The following is a 20826-nucleotide window of genomic DNA, read 5'->3' on the forward strand; positions in this document are numbered from 1 at the left end:
AGAAATTGAGACTCTAATTAGGAGGCTATGACAATAATCCAGATAAGAGGGGGCTGGGGGAGTGAAAAGAATTTCTGGAATGGGGAATAGCACTGAACTAGCTTTTGGGTTTGAGACCTGAGGAAGTATTCACTATTACTCTGTCAGATCTTCCCATGTTAAGTTCTGTATTTAATACCTAAGAAAAAGACAAAATCTTTTTTCCTCTTTTTCGGGTTCCCAACCATCACACAGCATGTCTGAATTAGAAAGGAAATCAGAGATGAACTTGTTCTCATACATAAATGATGAATCCCCTTTATGATGTATCCAACCTATGGCCACCCAAGTTTTGCTGGAAGAACTCTAGTTTGGGGAGACCCCTAACCTCCTGAGGCAGCCAGTTCCACTTTATTTAGCTCTAATTCTGAGGTGCTTCATCTGCTCAGCACCACCCCCACGAATCCTTGGAAAGAATCAGGAGGTCCACAGATTTGGATGGGGAAAAAAATTCCTTCTTTATTTTCATTAATCTGGAATTGAAATTTAGTGTTTCCTTCCATTCTGAACGATACAACAGATGTAATTCTAAGAAGGGCCCAAAGTCTTCACCAGACTACCCAAGGGGTCCAAGACACAAAAAAGGGTTAAGAAGCCCTATTCTAATCTGAAGGATGTTTTCATATTTCACTATTTCTGTGCCTGTATCTTCCAGGCTGGCTGCTTTGCCTCTGTCTTTCTTGGTGTAGCTTCTAGTTTTTGTGACTTGTGTCCATATATATATCCATTCATTCATCCAGTTAACAAGTATCTATTGAGTTACCCACTAGGTACAAGGTGCTGTGTTAAACATTATTTGGGCAGTGAAGATAACACAGTCCTTACAGTTTATATTAGAATCCAAAATAGAGACAAGGAATGTGAGACCAAAAGAAAAAGACCCTCCATGCAGTGCTAGTTCAGGGGAAAGAGAGGTTTCTTTCCAATCCATGCTTCAGATCCTTCTTAATTTAAAAATATTTTTGTTAATTCTCTTTATACTTGTGCTCTTGAGCTTGCTAATGCCTGAAATTTCACCATTAGAAAAATAATCATTAGCTTATTCCTCTAGTAAAGTGCAAATACCTGAGAGAGATACTTCAATACTTGTCAATATTCCAATTATGTAAATTATCTTTTTCAGAGAGCAGGTTTTGAAAGAGAGTAGGATAGAAAAGTGACTATGTTTCATAGTAGTTAGAGTGCTGGGCCTAGAATCAGAAAGACTCATCTACTTAAGTTCATATCCTACCTCTGTCACTTAGTAGCTGTGTGACTCTGGACATGTTATGCCTTAGTTTCCTAACCTTTAAAATGAGCTGGAGAAGGAAATGACAAACTACTCCAATATCCTTGCCAAGAAAACCTCAAATGGGGGGGGGGGGGTTGTCATGAAAAGTTAGATATAACTAAAACAACTGAACAACAATGGGGTAAAAAGAGTCTGAGTACAACAAGCCCTGGAAGGAAGGTAGAAAGAGGCCAGAGGTGCCCTATTGAAGGTGCTTTCCTGGATTCTTTTTCCTAATAATGCCTTCCTAAGTGGAACTTTCCTCTTTAGGTCTTTTCCTTCACAGAACCCTAAAGGAAAACTAGGAAATAGTACCAACTCACTTGGCTCAAATTGTGTCTGCTGGGGTAAATGACCCTGGTCTGTCACTGGGTGGGGTAAGGGACATGATAGAATGGTAGCAAAGCCCTTGCAAAAAAGATGGTTAACAGTGGGGAGCCAAGGTCCCTGGCCAATATGCAGCAACATCTTGTTGAAGAACAGAATTCATTGCCCCCAACATCCCCCTTCTGTTGAGGACACCATTATCCTTTCTATCTCCCAGATTCATAATCTTGACATCATCTTTGACTCTTATTCTCCATCATACCTTGTAGCTAATCACTTATCAAGTCTTGTCAATCCTACTCATTAATTCCCTACTTTCCACTCATAAAACTTTTGCTTTATTTTAGGATCTCTTACCTTAAGTATTGAAATAACCCCTAAATTCATTTCCTTGTCTCCAGGCTTCTTTTTCTTCAATCTATAATATCACAGAGTTATCAAAACAATCTTCCTTAAAGCACAGGTCTGAGTCCAGAAACTTTAGTTGTTCCTTACTGCCTTTAAAATAAAATATGACCTATGATTCTGTAATCATAGTCCAAAGTCCATTGGTCAGACCTATCTTGTCCTTGGTAGAGATCAATGACCCACACTTGTGAGGAACAGGACAGAATCGGAATAGGTTATTAGATCTGGTGATTAAAAAGATTACTGTTAGCTTTGGAAAGAATAGTTTCAATTAAATGGAGAGGTTAGATACTAACTAGGCTGCAGAAGTTTTAGAAATGAGAGTAAAGCAAGTGTAGACCTCTAGTACAGAGAACTTTACAAAGAGTAGCTGAAAAGGGGAGGAGAGATAGAAGGCTTTAGTTATCAAGAGATGGTTGGATCAAATGAGAATTTTTAAGAGTAAGTGTGAAATAGGCATGTTTGTAGGTAGTAGGGAAGGTGCCAGTGCAGAGAGAGTTTGAAAAAAAATAGGGTAGAGATGATAGTGTGGGCAAATTGATAGAGGAGTCAGGACCTAGGACCCATGAAGGGGTTTGCCTTGACAGGGAAAAGGAACACCTCTTCCTCCATCATTTAGGACCATAACACAGAAGGAGAAGATAGGGGAGCTGTGCATTTTGATTTTTTTCCTCACTTCCTCAGTGCCTAGAATATAGAAGGTTCTTAATATCTGGATTGAATTGAGTGGAACTGTTGCCCCTGGGGCAGCTAGGTGGCACAGTGGATAGAGCACCAGCCCTGGAGTCAGGAGTACCTGAGTTCAAATCCAGCTTCAGACACTTAATAATTATTTAGCTGTGTGGTTTTGGGCAAGCCACTTAACCCCATTGCATTGCAAAAAACAAACAAACCCAAAAAAAAACTGTTGCCCTTCTTGCATCTGCTAGCTGAGAGTCCATCCTGAGGCTAAAGACTGTAAGCTTAGCTGTCACTATGGAAGCCGGTCAAAGGCATTTTTATCGGACTGAATTTTATGGGAACCCAAATCATACTGCAAAGGCATTTGTCTATGGAAAGAACCAAGTCCCAGGAGCAAGGGCAATCTTTGTTCACTAGCCTTGAATGTGGTCTTTTAAATATTAACTCAGTCAAGGGATGAGGTGGGGGTAGAGACCAGAGACACATGTGACAAAATAAAACATCTGCCAGATCTTGTGTGCCAAGCTGCTCTCTTACAGTATGGAACCACTTTTCTCTAACAATTTACTCGTAATTACTGCAGCTGAATAAGAAGGACTAGAAGAAGGGGAGAGAAGGGGAAGAATGAGAAACAAGACTCCTAAGGAGAGTATGACAAAGGGAGAGTATGAGAAAGTCTACGCTCACTCAGAAAGGCAGTAAAGTGAAATGAGAACACAGGGGATTATTTGCAGACCCAGCTTTCTGAGAAAACAAGCCAGCCCTCATAAAGCTGCTTCCTTTGGGCTTTGATGTACTAGCTCATTAAAGGGATGTTTATGTCTCTGAGGGAGGCAATGCACGCTGGGAGAAACATCAGAAGCCTAAGAGGAAGGATCCTGGGCGTCTGAAGTGGCAAGTCAGGAATGAGCTGCTGGGTAATTAATTAGTTATAATAATCCTCTTCTAGGGGATGTTGTGGCTATAAAAGATTCCTGGTCCTTCTCTACCTGGACTAGAAGACAGGGTAACTGAAGCTTGGAGAGGCTGGGAGTGGGGGTGGGGAACAATGAACAAAAGAACAGGCTTAGAATTTTTTAAGGGATTTGTGAGAGTAAGCAGACTTTTTTTTTAGCCTCTTTATAGCCTTATAACAAAACTGCAAACCATCCCCCAAATGGAGGAGCATCTACCCATTTTTAGAGACTTCCAGAAAAGATTCCAGAATATATCTTAGTTTAATAACATATTTGGGGCCACTAGTGATACTCATTGTCCAAAAAGTTCTCCTTACATCTAGCTTTTTTTTTCCTGTAGTACAGTTGTTGTAGCTGGTCCTAAAGTTCTGGTTACCTTGAAAACAACAGTGGAGTCATTTCCTGGGCTTCTGAACCATAACCAAGTTTTATATGTGGAGCAAATACCATGCCTGGCTTCCAAAATGAGATTCAGGAGTGGGAGTGAGGTGGGTAATATTCCCTCAGAATGGGGAGATAGAGACTTTCAGGGGAGGTGGACACTACTACTTAGCAATCTGCTCTGTGGGGATGAAGAGGTTCAAGGAAAGAATATTCCAACATGCCACCTGGTAATATATTTTTAATTAATATTTTATTTAATTTTTCCAATTACATGCTATAGTAGTTTTTCAACATTCCTCTATTTGCAAATTGAAAAGTTACACATTTTTCTATCACCCTCCCTTCCCTCCCCCCTCCCCATTTTAGTGAACAGTCTGGTAAAAGTTGTACATGTACATGGATATTTGTGTTTAACATATTTACATAATAGTAATTTTGTGTAAGAATAATTAGGACTAAGGAGAAAGAAAGAGATAGGAAGGAAAAACATAAGAGAAGTTTTGAAAAAATCAACATAGTATACATCCAAACTTTGTGAAGATTTTTCTCCTCTGGATGTGGATGGTATTGATCCTAATAGTTCTCCTAGGGTTGTCCTTGATCTCTGAACTGCTGACAGTAGTTGGATCCTTCATAGTTGATCAATGCATACAATCCAATATTTCTATTCCTTTCACTTAACATTGGTTCATATGATTCTTTCCATGCTTTTCTAGACCACTTGTGCTTTTTAAAAAAATTTTAGTCAATGGAGTCAAATGACTTTCCCAAGGTCACACAGCTAAGTAATTAAATGTCTGAGGCCAAATTTTTTTTTAGGTTTTTTTTTTTTAGATTTTTCAAGGTAATGGGGTTAAGTGGCTTGCCCAAGGCCACACGGCTAGGCAATTACTAAGTATCTGAGGTCAGATTTGAACCCAGGCACTCCTGACTCCAAGGCTGGTACTCTATCCACTGTGCCACCTAGCTGCCCCTTTTTTTAGGTTTTTGCAAGGCAATGGGGTTAAGTGGCTTGCCCAAGGTCACACAGCTAGGTAATTATTAAGAGTCTGAGGTCGGATTTGAACAGAGGTACTCCTGACTCCAGGCCGGTGCTCTATCCACTGCACTACCTAGGTGACCCCATTCATGGTTTCTTATAGAATAATATTACTCCCTAACATTCATTTACCATATCTTGCTCAGCCATTCCTCAATTGATGGGCATTCCCTCAATTTCCAGTTCTTTATCACTTCAAAAAGAGTTGCTAGAAATATTGTTAAACGTGATATTTGTCTTATTTTTATAATTTCTTTTGGATTTAAGTCTAGTATTGGTATTGCTGGGTCAAAGATTATGATCAGTTTTATTGCTTTTTGGGCATAGTTCCAGACTGCTTTCCAGAATGGCTGGATCAGTTCACAATTCCACCAACAGTGTATTAATGTTCTAATCTTCCCATAACTTCTCCACCATTGATCATTTTCATTTTTTGTTATCTTAGGCAATTTGTATTTCTCTAATCAATAATGATTTGGAGTATTTTTTCATATGACTATAATTTCTTCATCTCAAAACTGCTGGTTCATATCCTTTGACCATTTGTCAATTGGGCAATCCCATAATCTTATAAATTCAATTCAATTCTCTATCTTAGAAATGAGAACTTTAATTAGAAACAGTAGCAGGGGTGGCTAGGTGGCGCAGTGGATAAAGCACGAGCCTTGGAGTCAGGAGTACCTGGGTTCAAATCCAGTCTCAGACACTTAATAATTACCTAGCTGTGTGGTCTTGGGCAAGCCACTTAACCCCATTTGCCTTGCAAAAACCTAAAAAAAAACCCAGTAGCTATGAAAATTGTTCCCCAACTTTCTCTTTTCCTTCTGATCTTGGCTACATTGCAATTTATAATGTTCTCTATTTCTTGTTTGAGCATAAATTTCTCCCCTTGCCATAGATTCATCAGATAGAATATTTTTTGATCTCTTAATTGATCTATGGTAATATATTCTTTTTGTTTTAGGTTTTTGCAAGGCAAATGGGGTTAAGTGGCTTGCCCAAGGCCACACAGCTAGGTATTTAAGTGTCTGAGGCTGGATTTGAACCCAGGTACTCCTGACTCCAGGGCCAGTGCTCTATCCACTGTGCCACCTAGCCACCCTATGGTAATATATTCTTAATGAATTATTCTTGCTAACTATGATATAAGCTTTGTTCTTCCTATTCATCTGAAGAACTGCAAATACTCTCTGTACCTTCTAAATTTATATGCTTTAAATTCAGTGACTTGGAAAAAGCCCTAACTGCCCCACCCTAAGTTACAAGTCTATTGAACTTTATCTTCTTTTTTTAAAAAGATTTTATTTATTTTGAATTTTACAATTTTTCCTCTAATCTCACTTCCCTCCCCCCACCCCCATAGAAGGCAATTTGCCAGTCTTTACATTGTTTCCTTGGTATACATTGATCCAAATTGAAGGTGATGAGAAAGAAATCATGTCCTTAAGGAAGAAACATAAAATTTAAGAGATAGCAAGATCAGACAATAAAATATCAGGTTTCTTTCCCCTAAATTAAAGGTAATAGTCCTTGATCTTTGTTCAAACTCCACAATTCTTTCTCTGGATATAGATGGTATTCTCCATTGCAGACAGCCCAAATTGTCCCTGATTGTTGCACTAATGGAGTGAACAAGTCCATCAAGGTTGATCATCACCCCCATGTTCCTAGTAGGGTGTACAATGTTTTTCTGGTTCTGCTCATCTCACTCAGCATCAGTTCATGCAAATCCCTCCAGGCTTCCCTGAATTCCTATACCTCCTGGTTTCTAATAGAACAATAGTATTCCATGACATACATATACCACAGTTTAAGTCATTCCCCAATTGAAGGACATTCACTTGATTTCCAATTCTTTGTCACCACAAACAGGGCTGCTGTGAATATTTTTGTACAAGTGATGTTTTACCCTTTTTCAACATCTCTTCAGGGTATAGACCCAGTAGTGGTATTTCTGGATCAAAGGGTATGCACATTTTTGTTGCCCTTTGAACGTAGTTCCAAATTGCTCTCTAGAAAGGTTGGATAAGTTCACAGCTCCACCAACAATATATTAGTGTCCCAGATTTCCCACAACCCTTCCAGCAATGATCATTATCCTTTCTGGTCATATTGGCCAGTCTGAGAGGTGTGAGGTGGTACCTCAGAGAAGTTTTAATTTGCATTTCTTTAATAAGTAATGATTTAGAGCAATTTTTCATATTGCTATGGATTGCTTTGATCTCCTCACCTGTAAATTACCTTTGCATATTCTTTGAGCATTTGTCAATTGGGGAATGGCTTTTTTTTAAATTGACTGAGTTCTCTGTATATTTTAGAAATGAGTCCTTTGTCAGAAACACTAGTTGTAAAGATTGTTTCCCAGTTTACTACATTTACTACATTTCTTTTGATCTTGGTTATATCTGTGTAAAAGCCTTTTAATTTAATGTAATCAAAATCATCTAGTTTGTTTTTAGTGATGTTCTCCATCTCTTCCTTAGTCATAAACTGATTCCCTTTCCATAGATCTGACAGATATAGTACTCCTTGATCTTCTAGTTTGTAAAATATTGTTTTTATGTCTAAATCTTGTATCCATTTTGATCTTATCTTGGTATAGGGTGCAAGGTGTTGGTCTAATCTAAGTTGCTTCCACACTAACTTCCAATTTTCCCAGCAATTTTTATTGAAGAGAGAGTTTTTATCCCAATAGCTGGACTCAAACAGCAGATTACAATAATCGTTTCCTGCTATTGCATCTAGTCTATTCCACTAATCCACCACTCTATTTCTTAGCCAATATCAGACAGTTTTTATGACTGATGCTTTATAATATAACTTTAGATCTGGTAGGGCTAAGCCACCTTCTTTTGCACTTCTTTTTCATTGAATCCAGGAAATTCTTGACTTTTTATTTCTCCATATGAATTTACTTACAACTTTTTCTAATGAATTAAAATAATTTTTTTGGAATCTTGATTGGTAGGGCACTAAACAGGTAGTTTAGTTTTGGCAGAATTGTCATTTTTATTATATTAGCTCTACCTATCCATGAGCAGTTGATGTTTGCCCAGTTATTTAAATCTGATTTAATTTGTGTGAGAAGTGTTTTATAATTGTTTTCAAAAAGTTTCTGAGTCTGCCTTGGCAAATAGACTCCCAGGTATTTTATATTGTCTGAGGTTATTTTGAATGGGATTTCTCTTTCTAGCTCTTCCTGCTGTATCTTGCTAGACATACATAGAAAAGTTGGATTTATGAGGGTTTATTTTATATCCTGAAACTTTGCTAAAGTTGCTAATTGTTTTCAGTAGTTTTTTGGATGATTTATTGGGATTCTCTAGGTATACCATCATGTCATCTGCAAAAGAGTGAGAGTTTTGTCTCTTCCTTCCCAATCCTAATTTCTTCAATTTCTTTTTCTTCTCTAATTGTTGAAGCTAACATTTCTAATACTAGTAAGTGGTGATAATGGGCGTCCTTGTTTCATCCCTATCTTATTGGGAATGGCTCTAGCCTCTCACCATTGAATATAATACTTGTTGATGGTTTCAGATAGATACTGCTCATTATTCTAAGGAACAGATGATTTATTCTTACACTCTCTAGTATTTTTAGTAGGAATGGGTGCTGTATTTTTCAAAAGGTTTTTCAGCATCTATTGAATATCTTTATCTTCTTCAGGTAAAAATTATGTCATTTCTTTCAACCTTTCCTAATTGATCATATATTTTTTTAATCATCTCACATGGGGAAGCAGCATAATGCACTGGAAAGATTACTGAATTTGGACTCAGGAGATCCAGGTTTGAATCCTATCTCTATTATTTGCCACCCATTTGCCTTGATCTATTTAAATTCTCAAAGCCTCAATTTCCTTTTCTTTAAAATTAGGAGATTGTATTAGATGATCTCTGAGGTTCTTTTTGTCTCTAGATTTGTGATGTCATAAGGTTAAATTCACCCATTGCCTACCTAACCTATGATTCTGTGGCCAATAGGGCTCCAAAGAGATGCCATGCTTCAAAAAGTTAAATGATTTTCCTTTGGGCACAAAGCTAGCCTCTATGAGAAGCATAATTCAAACTCAGGTCATCTTGACTCCAAGGCTAAATCTCTTTTATCTGTGCCACAGCACCTTTAAATAAATTCAGATAGCCAGGACAGTCAATGAATAAGTCAACAATTTTAAAATTCAATATTATTTTATTTTCAGTTCTAAAATATCTCCTCACTTCACCCTCTCCCACCCACTTAGAATACATGAAATACAAAACCCATTATAAATATGTATAGTCACATAAAAGTATTTCCCACATTAACTCTTTCCAGGAATGAAGGAAAGGTAAAGGTAATAGAAGAGAGAGAGAGAGAGAGAGAGAGAGAGAGAGAGAGAGAGAAAGAGAGAGAGAGAGAGAGAAGTAGTAGATGATGATGATGATGATAAGCTTTAGTCTGCACTCTTGAGTCCATTAGGTTTCCATCTGGAAAGTGGATTGCACAGTAAGTATTTAAGCCCTTTACCATATGTCAGACATTCAACTGAGTGCTGAAGATATAAAGAAATGCAAAAACAGCCTACAAGGAGTTCACAATCTAATAAGAGAAAACATGACAATATGTAGGTACATTCAAGATAGAAGGTAATCAATCTCATAAGGGAAGATTCTAAAATTTTGGGGGACCAGGAAAGGATTTAAAAGATGTGGGACTCCCATGTTGGGCAATCTTTGAGAAACCATAAAAAGGGGGAGAAGTACTAGGAAATTGGACATAAATAAATATCCTAATTTCCATAAAAATCAGGGACTGAGGGGAAAAGGGATTTGCATAAACTGGTAAGCTTGTCAAAGTATAGCAGAATTCTAGAAGAGATTAATCACCAGATGATTTGAAAGCATATTAAAAAAAGCAGTGACTACAAGGACATAACACAGGGAAGGAGGGTTATTAGACTATTAGGCAGGGAATAGTGTAGAAGCAATGAATCTTTAAATCAACAGTTATTAGAAAAAAGTTTCTTTTGACATCCTTATTCTTATATTATTTCTAAGTCCATACCCTATTCCTTTTAAAAAATAGGGATGCTATATTTTAGATTGATTGGTTAATTCCCAGGATTAATCCCCCTTTAAATCCTCCAACTTTTCCCTGTGACTCAAAGCCAGAGTGGGCATGGTAAAATATTAGGTACCCTCTACAACATGGCACTGGTACAAAATGGAGAAATGAACCTGGATGATAGTACCAATAAGATTTTTAGGTAACTGAGTAACCACAACTTCTCCCAAAGAGTTCTAATGAACCATTGTCTACCAATGTGATGACTGTTCTCTGTTTCTACTCTTGAATTTGTTTTCAATGACTCACATAAAAGCATAAAAACATGCTTATAAAATTGCTGATAACACAAATCTGGGCAGGAGAGCTAATAAGGGCCAGAAAAGATCCTAACAGATAAGAACAATGGGCCAAAACTAATATGATGAAATCAAATGGGGATAAATGTATTTAGGCTCCAAAAATCAGTCACACAAGTACAGGCTTAATCAGCTTGCTCATGTGAAGAGGATTCAATTGGATTCAACAAGCATTTTGTAAGCATCTATAATGTCCAAGGCATTGTGCTAGAGACTGGGGGTGGGTGGGGGGACCAATAGTAGCTTATATTCTCCTAGGAAAAGGCTTCTTGAAGTCTCTTCTGTAGTGAACCCATTTGGCAGTCTGGTCAAGACCTGTGGACCAGGATAAAGTTGTATGTCTATACAAATAATTGAAAAAATATAATATCAACTAGAGGTTAGTGAAAATGAAGATGTATCTTTTTTTCTCATTCAAGTTCATGTCCTTCCCTCCAAATCTATTCACAGGCCTGTGGGAGGTAGACCCCAAGTTAAGCACCTCTGTTTATGTCAAAGCAAAGTATACCCCAAGATAAGAAGTTATGGAAGAGTAACAAAAAGAGTTATAATAAAGAACAACATAACAAAGAAGAGAATAGCAAAGTATTCTAGGGATGCCTGGAGAGAACATTTTTGACTTAGTAATCAGAGAAGGCCACTAGGAAGAGGTGACCCTTGAATTGAGCCTTTAAAAAAAAAGATAAAGACTCTGAAGGACAAAAATGAGAAAAGAGTCTAGAAAAGTTTGATCATAGTAATTTTGTTTCTTGGGCAATGAGTTTGCATAATGATTAGAGTACTGCACTTAGAATCAGGAAAAACTAAATTCTAATCCTACCTTAGACATCTACCAGCTGTATTACCTGGAGTGAGCCTTAGTTGATATTTCTCAACTTTAGTTACCACATTTGTAAAATGTAAGAAGTAACAGCTTCTTCCTCACAGGGTTGTTATGAGTATCAAATGAGATAATATTAAAAATTATTATTATTTTGCTATGTTATTTGAATAATTAGTCTGGGCAACAAGGGTAGCCCATGGAATTGGTCCAAAGAGGATTGAACAAATTGGAAATGAATCATACCATATGATGAAACATTGAGGGAACTGAGGGTGCTTTACCTGGAGAAAAGGTCAAAGCAGAAATGATGGCTGTCATCAGACATTAGTAAGGTTGTCTTGTGTAAGAGGGAGTTGACATATTCTGTATTTCCCAGCAGAACTAAGACTAATGGATGGAGGTTACAACCCAAGCTGATCAATGGTAGGCTCCTGTGTTGTGCTGGTTCAAATTTCATAATGTATTTGAAATATTTGAGAAGCTTTAGAGCACTATTTCAGTACCCAGTTATAACTATTTCCAAGTCTATATCTTTTCTTTTTAAAAATAGTGATGCTTTGATGTTCCATGTAGAATGATTGATTAACCCCTAGAATATACCAGTCCTCTCAACTTTTCTGTGTAACACAGGGCCTAGAGCAGGCTTGGTGCAATGTTGGGTATTCTTTACAATGTGGCACTGATTTTTTAAATTTAAATATTTTGTTTATTTGTTTTTCCAATTACATGCAACAGTAGTTTTTAGCAATTAATTTTTGGCAAAGTTTGGAGTTTTACATTTTTCTCCCTGTCCTTCCTCCTTCCCCTAACAGAGAGCAATCTAATGTAAGCTATACATGTATAATAATATAAACATAGATCCATATTAATCTTACTGTGAAAGAAGAATCAAATTCAAACAGAAGGGAAAAAACAGAAAAAAATGACACAAAGCTTGACAATTTTCATAATTGAAGATAGTAAATTTTGGTCTTCATTCAAACTCCACATTTCCCTCTCTGGATTTTGATGTTGTTTTCCATCACAAGAATTTTAGAATTGTCTTTGATTATTGTACTGCTGAAATGAAGAAGTCCATCATAGTTGATCATCATCCAATATTGTTGCTAGTGTGTATAATGTTTTTCTGGTTCTTCTCATTTTACTCATGCAAGTCTTTCCAGGCTTTTCTGAAATCCCATCCCTCATGATTTCTTATAGAACAATAGTGTTCCATCACATTCATATACCACAATTTGTTCAACCATTCCCCAATTGATGGGTATCCTTTCAATTTCCAATTTGTTGCCACTATGAAAAAGGTGCTATAAATATTTTTTGTACATATGGAATTTTTATCCTTTTCACAGATCTCTTAGGGATATAGACAAGTTGTAGTATTGGTGGGTCAAAGGTTATGCACAGTTTTATTACCCTTTGGGCATAATTCCAAATTGCTCTCCAGAAAGGTTGGATCACTTCACAACTTCCCTAGCAATACTTTAGTGTCCCACTTTTCTAAAGTCCCCTCCAACATTGATCATTTTCCTTTTTAGTCATATTGGTATGGCACTGATTTTTGTAGATCTAGCAAATAACAGAGTATCCCCAATAGCATCCCAGCCCATTCTTCTCCTGAGCTCTCACAATGGTTCAGAGACTTTGGAAATATGAATCTCTAGATTTTGAAGGGAAATGTACATTTAGTCCAGTACATCTTTCTCACTAGGGATTCCTAAAAGAAAAAAAAAGTTGGGTTGGAAGAGTCTATAATTCAGTCAAATTTAGCAAGTTTTTATTAAGCCCCTATCATATCCAAAATAGAGTCAGTGAGGCCTGGTAGATAGAGTACTGGACCTTGAGTTAGGATAAATTGGTACAAATCCCACCTCTTAGACTTAAGAATTGACTGATGTTTCTGCTTTTAGCTTCTTATGCCTTCCTCCTCTCCTTCTGCTCTGGGGGGGGGGGGGGGGACTCTTTATGCTATCTGATTCACAATTTCTCTAAAAATAGCTTTTCATCATCAATCCCATCTTTTCAAGCACTAGTGCCGGTCTCCTAGGATGAAAGGATGATGTTGTAGATAGAAAAAGCCCTGTACCTGGTGTTAGAATATATATATTAAATTCAGCAGAAAGGTTTTTTTCCCCACAGGCTTTGAGAGCAGGATCAACTTTATATATCAACCAAATAGTCTAGCTATCTTATGTGGTGAGATTATAGGAGCTCTATCCCCAAATTAACTTTCCCCACCTATCTTTTGGTGATTATATTGTAGCTTCCTTTAGGACTTGAGGACTTTTTTTTTAAATTTGAATTGCAGGGGGCAGCTAGGTGTTGCAGTGGATAAAGCACCAGCCTTGGAGTCAGGAGTACCTGAGTTCAAATCTGGCCTCAGATGCTTAATAATTACCTAGCTGTGTGGCCTTGGGCAAGCCACTTAACCCTATTTGCCTTGCAAAAAAACCTAAAAAAAAATTGAATTGCAAGTAGTTTGAAAGAGATAAGAATCAGCATATCTTCATCAGAATCCATCTATCATGAATTAGCAGTCAGCTGGGAGCATTCCCTGGAGATCTAGATAGAACTCAGGGAAGGTACTTTAGTGGAAGTCCAAGACAGAAGATTTCAAGAAGGAAACTAAAGGATATTCATAGATCAGGGTGGATAGAATGAGCAAATTTCACAGATATGACTGGAGTTGGTCCCCAGTGGGGAGAAGATGGATTCCAAACCACTCTAAAGTGGGACCCATCAGTCCAAATTCTGGTGGACTTCTGGATAAACCCTGAAGCTGCTTTTACATTCTTTAGAGTCCTAATTATTGTCCCTCAAGAGTCAGACAAATTTCAGAAACAGACTCTGTGGTAGTTACAAGCTTAGAGCTCCCTGGTTCTACCCATTCATTCAACAACAAACATTTCTAATCACTTTCTATATGTACTCAAATCAATTTCAAAGATTAATATTCCTAGAATATAGGAATTAGAATTCCTTTATTCTAATAGGAAATATTTGGTAGGAGGACATATACAAATAACTATAACACTATGTAGACTAGAAGAAGTCCACAAGACTTAGAAATCAAATGCTTTGAGAATTCTGAGGTTATAATATTATTTTCCTGTGAAAGAAAGAAAAACCTCTCAAAGAAGGCATTTAATCTATTTCAAGTATGAATTGAATTTTAACAAATAGAAATGGAGGGGTGAAGGAGATGGCATTCCAAGTATAGAGAATGCTGGGAGCCAAAGCAAATAGGAGGGAAAATGCAGGACATGTCCAGGGATTAGAAAGCCAGTTTGATTGGATCTCAGATTCCCTGAAAGAATACTTTGTGACATATTCTATATTTGGGTCCTAGGGATAGTATTAGGGCTCTAGGGCATCATTGGGTTAAGCCAGAGATGATCCAGTTAGGCTACACCACTGGTAAGGCAAATCTCCTTTCTTGGAGAACCTTGGTGAACAAACATTGACTGAGTCTCTTGGGAAATTGGGTACTCATTAAAGGATGTCAAATTATTTTCTATCTTTGTTAGTCATGCTCTGCTTTGAAGTCAAGTATTTTTGAAGGTAAGTATGATCCTCTTGCCCATTTAGGATTCTGTCAGTGACTCTGTGCTTCTCTCTTATGCTCAGAAATAACTGCTAAAGACATTCTCTTGTCAGGACCACTTATAGGGTGGAGTATGACACTTTCTCCAGCCAAGAAGTACCTAGGAATAGAAGTGAGAGAGTGTAGGAGGTGGGGAAAAGGGAATAGAAGAATTTAGTATCAGAAGGCATTTAACTCTAATTGTAATGGGTTCTAAATGAAGTCATATTAAGAGACATACATTTTCACTAGCTGTCTCCCATGCCTGGAATGCTCTCCATCCTTTGCTCTGGCTACTGACCTTTGTCTTCCTCTATGTCCCAACTAAAATCCTACCTTTGACAGGAAGCCTTCTCTAACTCCTCTTAATTTCAGTGCTTCCCCTCTTTTACTGTTTTTCTATTTATCCTATACATAACTTAGTTTGTATATGTTTGTTTGCATGTTGCCTCCCTCATCCTTGAGTTCAAGGCTTGTCTTTTGCCTCTTTTTGTGGGCTCAGTTTGGCAGAGGGCTTGGCATATCAATTTATCAAATGAATGAATGAGGTTAATGTATGCAGATCTTTTACAATAATCAGGAAGGCAGAGCAATTAATCTCTAGCACATTACTGTCAATCACTCTTCCAAGAACCCTTCTCTCTGAATCGTACTGTAGCCAATTTAAAAGCAAAAACCAGCCCAAGTTTCTAGATCGGTGTCCCTTATTCTGTAGAGATGACTCATACCAACAGGAGAGAAAAAAAGAAAAGTTAACAAGATGCCTGTGGGACAGAGCATCACAAGCAACACTGATAAGTCAGGTTAAATGAATGGCCTTCCCTATGTGTCTGTGCTTGTGTGCTCTCCATGTTGTGTGTCCCTGCTAAGAGGAAGGCTGGCACGGACACTGCAGAGGTCTTAAGACCCAGGAAACACTAAAGAGTTGGGCAGTGGTAATGTTGGGTCGTAAGGTCAGCAACAGTTATACACCTCCCCTGTTCTTTCAGACATCTCTATTTCAGAGGCCACTTGGTCCTGACAGTGCGAAGTCAGTGTATCCAGAAATATATAAATGCAAATTCCATTATAACAGAAAACCAAGACTATGCATGCTAGTTAGTGGCAAGGGAAGGTGGGGTAGGACCAAGAGTAGAGGATGAGGTCAAAGGTCACCCTAGAATTCTTTTCTTGAAGCATGAAGCGCTATTTTTCACAAATATGGCAAATCAAGTTTTCATTAATCTCAGCAAGAGTGGAGCTGCAAGCTATTTGAAGCATCACACATACTGATCAGAGGGAAGTTCTATGAATAGTCTTCAAGCTGCTGTTAATTAGCAGAGTCACACTTGCTCCCTTCTCACCTTTCATAAGAGTCACACTCTAGAAATGCTTTCTAAAACTCAAATTTAACATGTAACTCATAGAAATACCCAAAGAGATGGACTTTGAGGGAAAATTTCTGCTCAATTCTGAGACCAGCACTGGTTCAGTCAAGAGTTCAGTCCAAGGTTTTGAACCAGTTGTTTATTAATTTGAGAGTCATCCTTAAGTCATGCTGAGGAATGCTAGATTAATTTACCTTCATGCAGCATGTTTCACTTTCCTTTATTGGAAAAAATAACAAGTATCTTGAATAAATGGACTCAGAGTTCAGATTGAGGAACAGATATTTAGAGATAGATAGATAGATATCTATATTTATATAGATATATAAATATCTATCTATATATGTATTTATACATATATGAGAACTAATGTGAGATTTTATTTTGATTGATGAGGTAACAGATTTTGTCTTTGTGGGGGGAAGGAGGGGAAAATAATTGAGCTGAAAATAAAATGAAATTGGACAATAAAAAACAAAAAATGACAAGAACCTTCCTCAAGAATAGGTATGTGAAAATTTGACTAATTAATGTTGGAATTGTACAAATGACAGGCATGAGGTTTCATTCAAATCTATCTAACTCCAATAGCATATATTAAAATTGTTAAAGAGCTTATAGTTGGCTCTTGGGATCAAGGTGGCTCCAGGCAAGCCACTACTGCCTGTCCCAGTCCCCATCTCTTAGCTCTCCCTCAATGCTCTTAGCTGACTCTCCCTCTGGCTCAAAGCTTTTACTTTGAAAAAATTAGAGTGTTCAAAGCAGACCTGAGTTGCCTAGATACCCCATTTAGGAATAATGGAATATGACCTCAGTTCTATTTTATTGGGTTTTTTTGGAACTTCGGCCATGATTAAGGGGGACAGTCAGGGGTATTTGTATTGTACTGCTAGAGGTAAATTTCTTGGACCAGTGCAAGAGGAACCAGAAAGCATTAGCCAAGAATGTTTTCATTAATCAAGAACGAAAGTAGTAGATTCAAAGACAGTTGGATATCATTGTAGTTCTGACTGTAAAGCAATCCAGTAGCTTATTCCCATGACGCACTGGGCAGCTTCCAGAAAACCAAAGTTTTGCTGGGGGAGTATGGTTGCAGAGTTGAGTAGCATAGACCAGGGCTGTCCAACGTTACTTTTAAAAGTTTTTATTGAAACAATAGATAATATGTTTTGATTTGCCATTTTAGTGAGAGCTCTGCAGTAGCTCAGCTTTGTTTACTAAAGAATTTAGTAAACCCATAGGTGGGTCTATAAGAGGCAGGGAGAACAATGTCTTTGCACAACATTCCCCTTACTTTATATAATATGCATGTCATGTCATCATTAATTTGATGTCATGATATTCTTCTGTTAAAAAAGGACAACAGGGCAGGCCTAGGTGGTGCAGTAGATAGGGCACTGGCTCTGGAGTCAGGAATACCTGAGTTCAAATCCAGCTTCAGACACTTAATAATTACCTAGCTGTGTGGCCTTGGGCAAGTCACTTAACCCCATTTCCTTGCAAAAACTAAAAAAAAAAAAAGACAACAACAACTTAATAAATGCTAATTGACCATGTTGTGGAGGGCTCTTTTAGCAACAACATGGAACAATTCCTGCCCACAAATACTTATATTTTACTTAGGAAATTTAACATCTAGACAAATAAATAAAAGGAAACGGGAAACGATCATAATAATAGCTAATATGTACCTGAAACTGTAAGTTTTTCAGAGCTCATATAAATCATCCCATTTGATTCTCACAGCATCTCAGTAAGGTGTAGGTGCTCTTATCTCTGTTTCACATTATTCAGGTTAAGAAATTTATACAGTGTAAAATAGCTGGTCACTTTCTAATTTTTTTTTAATTTTTGAGTCTTTTTTTTTTTTATTCACTAGATCTGGTCAGTTTCTTAGATAGGATTTGAATAGTTTTTCTGACTCCCAGTACAAGTTTCTATCCATTACACCACTCAACTACCTCCCAGAGAGTGATTTCAAAGGAGAAGGAATTTGTTTATTTAAAACATTCTATTAGATACTGGAGGAGGTTAAAGATAAATAAAACTTTTATCTTGTCCTCATGAAAGTTCACAGTTTAGTAAAATTAGATTGCATTCTTTTACCCTTGTTACTAATGAACAAAATAAATTAATGAATATTATCAATGACTTGGTAATCATTAATAATAATAAAAAGTGTTTCTCTCGAACCTTGGAGCTTTACCAAGTATTTTCCTCACAACATCCAACTTTTTCATATGAGCAAACCAAGGATGAGGATGGTAAAGTTGTGTTCATGGTTGAATAGCCAGTGAACCTCAGAGGTGGGATTTGAATAGAGATTTTTTGTTTCTACAATTGGCATTATTTCTCCCACACTGCTCTGAATATACACTGAATGCTTTTGCACAGATGAGTAGTAGAATTTGTGGAAGAATTAGGGAGGAGGGAAGGTGGGAAGGGTGCCTGAAATGTTTTCTGAATATCTTTCATTCTTCTTTTTTGTGGACAGTGGCATGATTTACATACAGCTATAGGAGCCTCAGAAAGACTTTGAGATTTTTTGGAATAAAAGCTATCTATATACTTTCAAAATAATTCAACATAAATGCAACAAGAGGGATAATTGGCAAGGCCCAACATTGATGACTTTACCCTATTCTGCCATGCTGAATTCTCCAAATACATTTGAAAAACTTATAGTTCATCTACCAGGTCTTCCTTGATGCCTTAGGCCAGAGTCATAACCAACATGAAGTGAACCCTAAGGCTTTGTCCCAGAGTGCCAGCAACAGTAGGGATGGGGCTGTAGGCGGATAGAGGTGCAGGGGAGCAAAATTCCAGCTACCACCTCAAGGTACAATCATCTTCACTATTTTCTGGCTACCTCCTCTCCAGTAAATTACTGTTCTTTGGCATCATTATCCTCCTCCTAAATTTGTCCCTTATACTCTTGTGTATAGTTTTAGTTAATTATGGCTCTCCCCCTGTGTACTTTTGCAACCAAAATTTTGAAAACTAGTTAATCTTTCACTAAAAACACAAGATTGCCTGCTATCAGACTCACAAAAAGAAGAGTCTCCATGCAGTCTTTATTCTGCATTCCCAGGTTCCATGTTTGACCTCCCTCCATTGATTTGTCTTCTGTTAATGATATTGAAAAGAAACTTGCAGGATTAATCTCTGTGTTCAGCCTAAGATACTTATTTTTCTTTTTTAAAAATTTATTTATTTTGAATTTTACAATTTTCCCCCTAATCTCGCTTCTCTTCCCCCACCCCCCCACAGAAGGCAGTCTTTACATTGTTTAAATTTACAGTCTTACATATTAGTCTTTACATTTTTTCCATGATATACATTGATCTAAGTTGAATGTGATGAAAGAGAAATCATATACTTAAAGAAAAAAACACAGTATAAGAGATAGCAAAATTACATAATAAGATAATTTTTTAAAATTAAAGGTAATAGTCTTTGGTCTTTGTTCAAACTCCACAATTCTTTCTCTGGATACAGATGGTATTCTCCATCACAAATACCACCAAATTATGCCTGATTATTGCACTGATGGAATGAGCAAGTCCATTAAAGGTTGATCATCACCACCATGTTGCTGTTAGGGTATACAGCGTTCTTCTGGTTCTGCTCATCTCGCTCAGCATCAGTTCATGCAAATCCTTCCAGGCTATCAGCCTAACATACTTTGATGGTGGAAGGCAGGATACTGAGAGAAATAAAGAATAAATTGAGATTGGAAAAATGTCAACTTGATCTGAGTTACTTAATGAGGGATTAATTAGAATCTCAAATTTGGAAGGAACTTGGAGGACCTTGCCCAATCTCAGCTATAATTGTATTCTCTTCTACAATATCCCTGTCATCTAGAATTTCTTGGAGACCTCTAGGAAGGGGGAAATCAGTATTCTGAGATAGTGTAAGTCACTTTGGGAAAACTCTGATTGTTAAAAAGTTGTTGAGTTTGTTTTTTTAACTGATATTCAGGCTAAATTTGACACTGAAGAAATCTAAATCTGCCTTTAGTATGTTGCCATGGCATAGATGATAAAGAGTTGACCTCAGAATCAGAAAGACCAGGGAACAAGTCCAGTTTCCGGTACGTAGTCACAGAACCTCTCAGTGACACTAGTCAACTCTGTAAGACTATCTAGGATATATTTCAGGGGCAATCTATAAGATAGTTCTATCCTAAGGATGATATAACAGGTAATAAATATCTATGATTATATAAAAGCTATATTACAAGTATAGTAGTAAATTGTTTTTTTACTGGGAGCTCTTTAGCAGAGAAAACATGAGTCTGGATTGAGGAAACAAAAAATTCACATCCTTCTCTCCTCTTTGCATAGATATAGAACACTGCATTTAATGTGACCTTTTTTTGGTATGCTGGTTAGTTTTGCTGAGCTGGGGTTTTTTTCCTTTTTTTAAAAAAATTCATTGTTATAAGGTATGATCCTCTGAAAGGGGAAGAGAGAGGGATACATTGGAAAATGTAGATGATGTAAAAACAAAAATTAACTATAAAATGTATTTTTAAAACTATTCTG

At 37.2% G+C, this 20826-nt stretch overlaps 1 protein-coding gene across 1 annotated transcript in view; it reads left to right on the forward strand.

The window, feature by feature from the left end:
• The first annotated feature begins 3275 nt into the window (after window positions 1–3275).
• GCK (glucokinase) overlaps window positions 3276–20826 on the forward strand; it is a 71964-nt gene continuing 54413 nt past the window's right edge. Inside the window, exon 1 of the mRNA XM_074227330.1 lies at window positions 3276–3642. Within this exon, the coding sequence (XP_074083431.1) occupies window positions 3631–3642 (12 nt within the window). The 5' untranslated portion in view covers window positions 3276–3630. The remainder of the gene's footprint in view (window positions 3643–20826) is intronic.

Source organism: Macrotis lagotis, chromosome 1, assembly GCF_037893015.1.
Source record: "Macrotis lagotis isolate mMagLag1 chromosome 1, bilby.v1.9.chrom.fasta, whole genome shotgun sequence".
Lineage (NCBI taxonomy): Eukaryota > Metazoa > Chordata > Mammalia > Peramelemorphia > Peramelidae > Macrotis > Macrotis lagotis.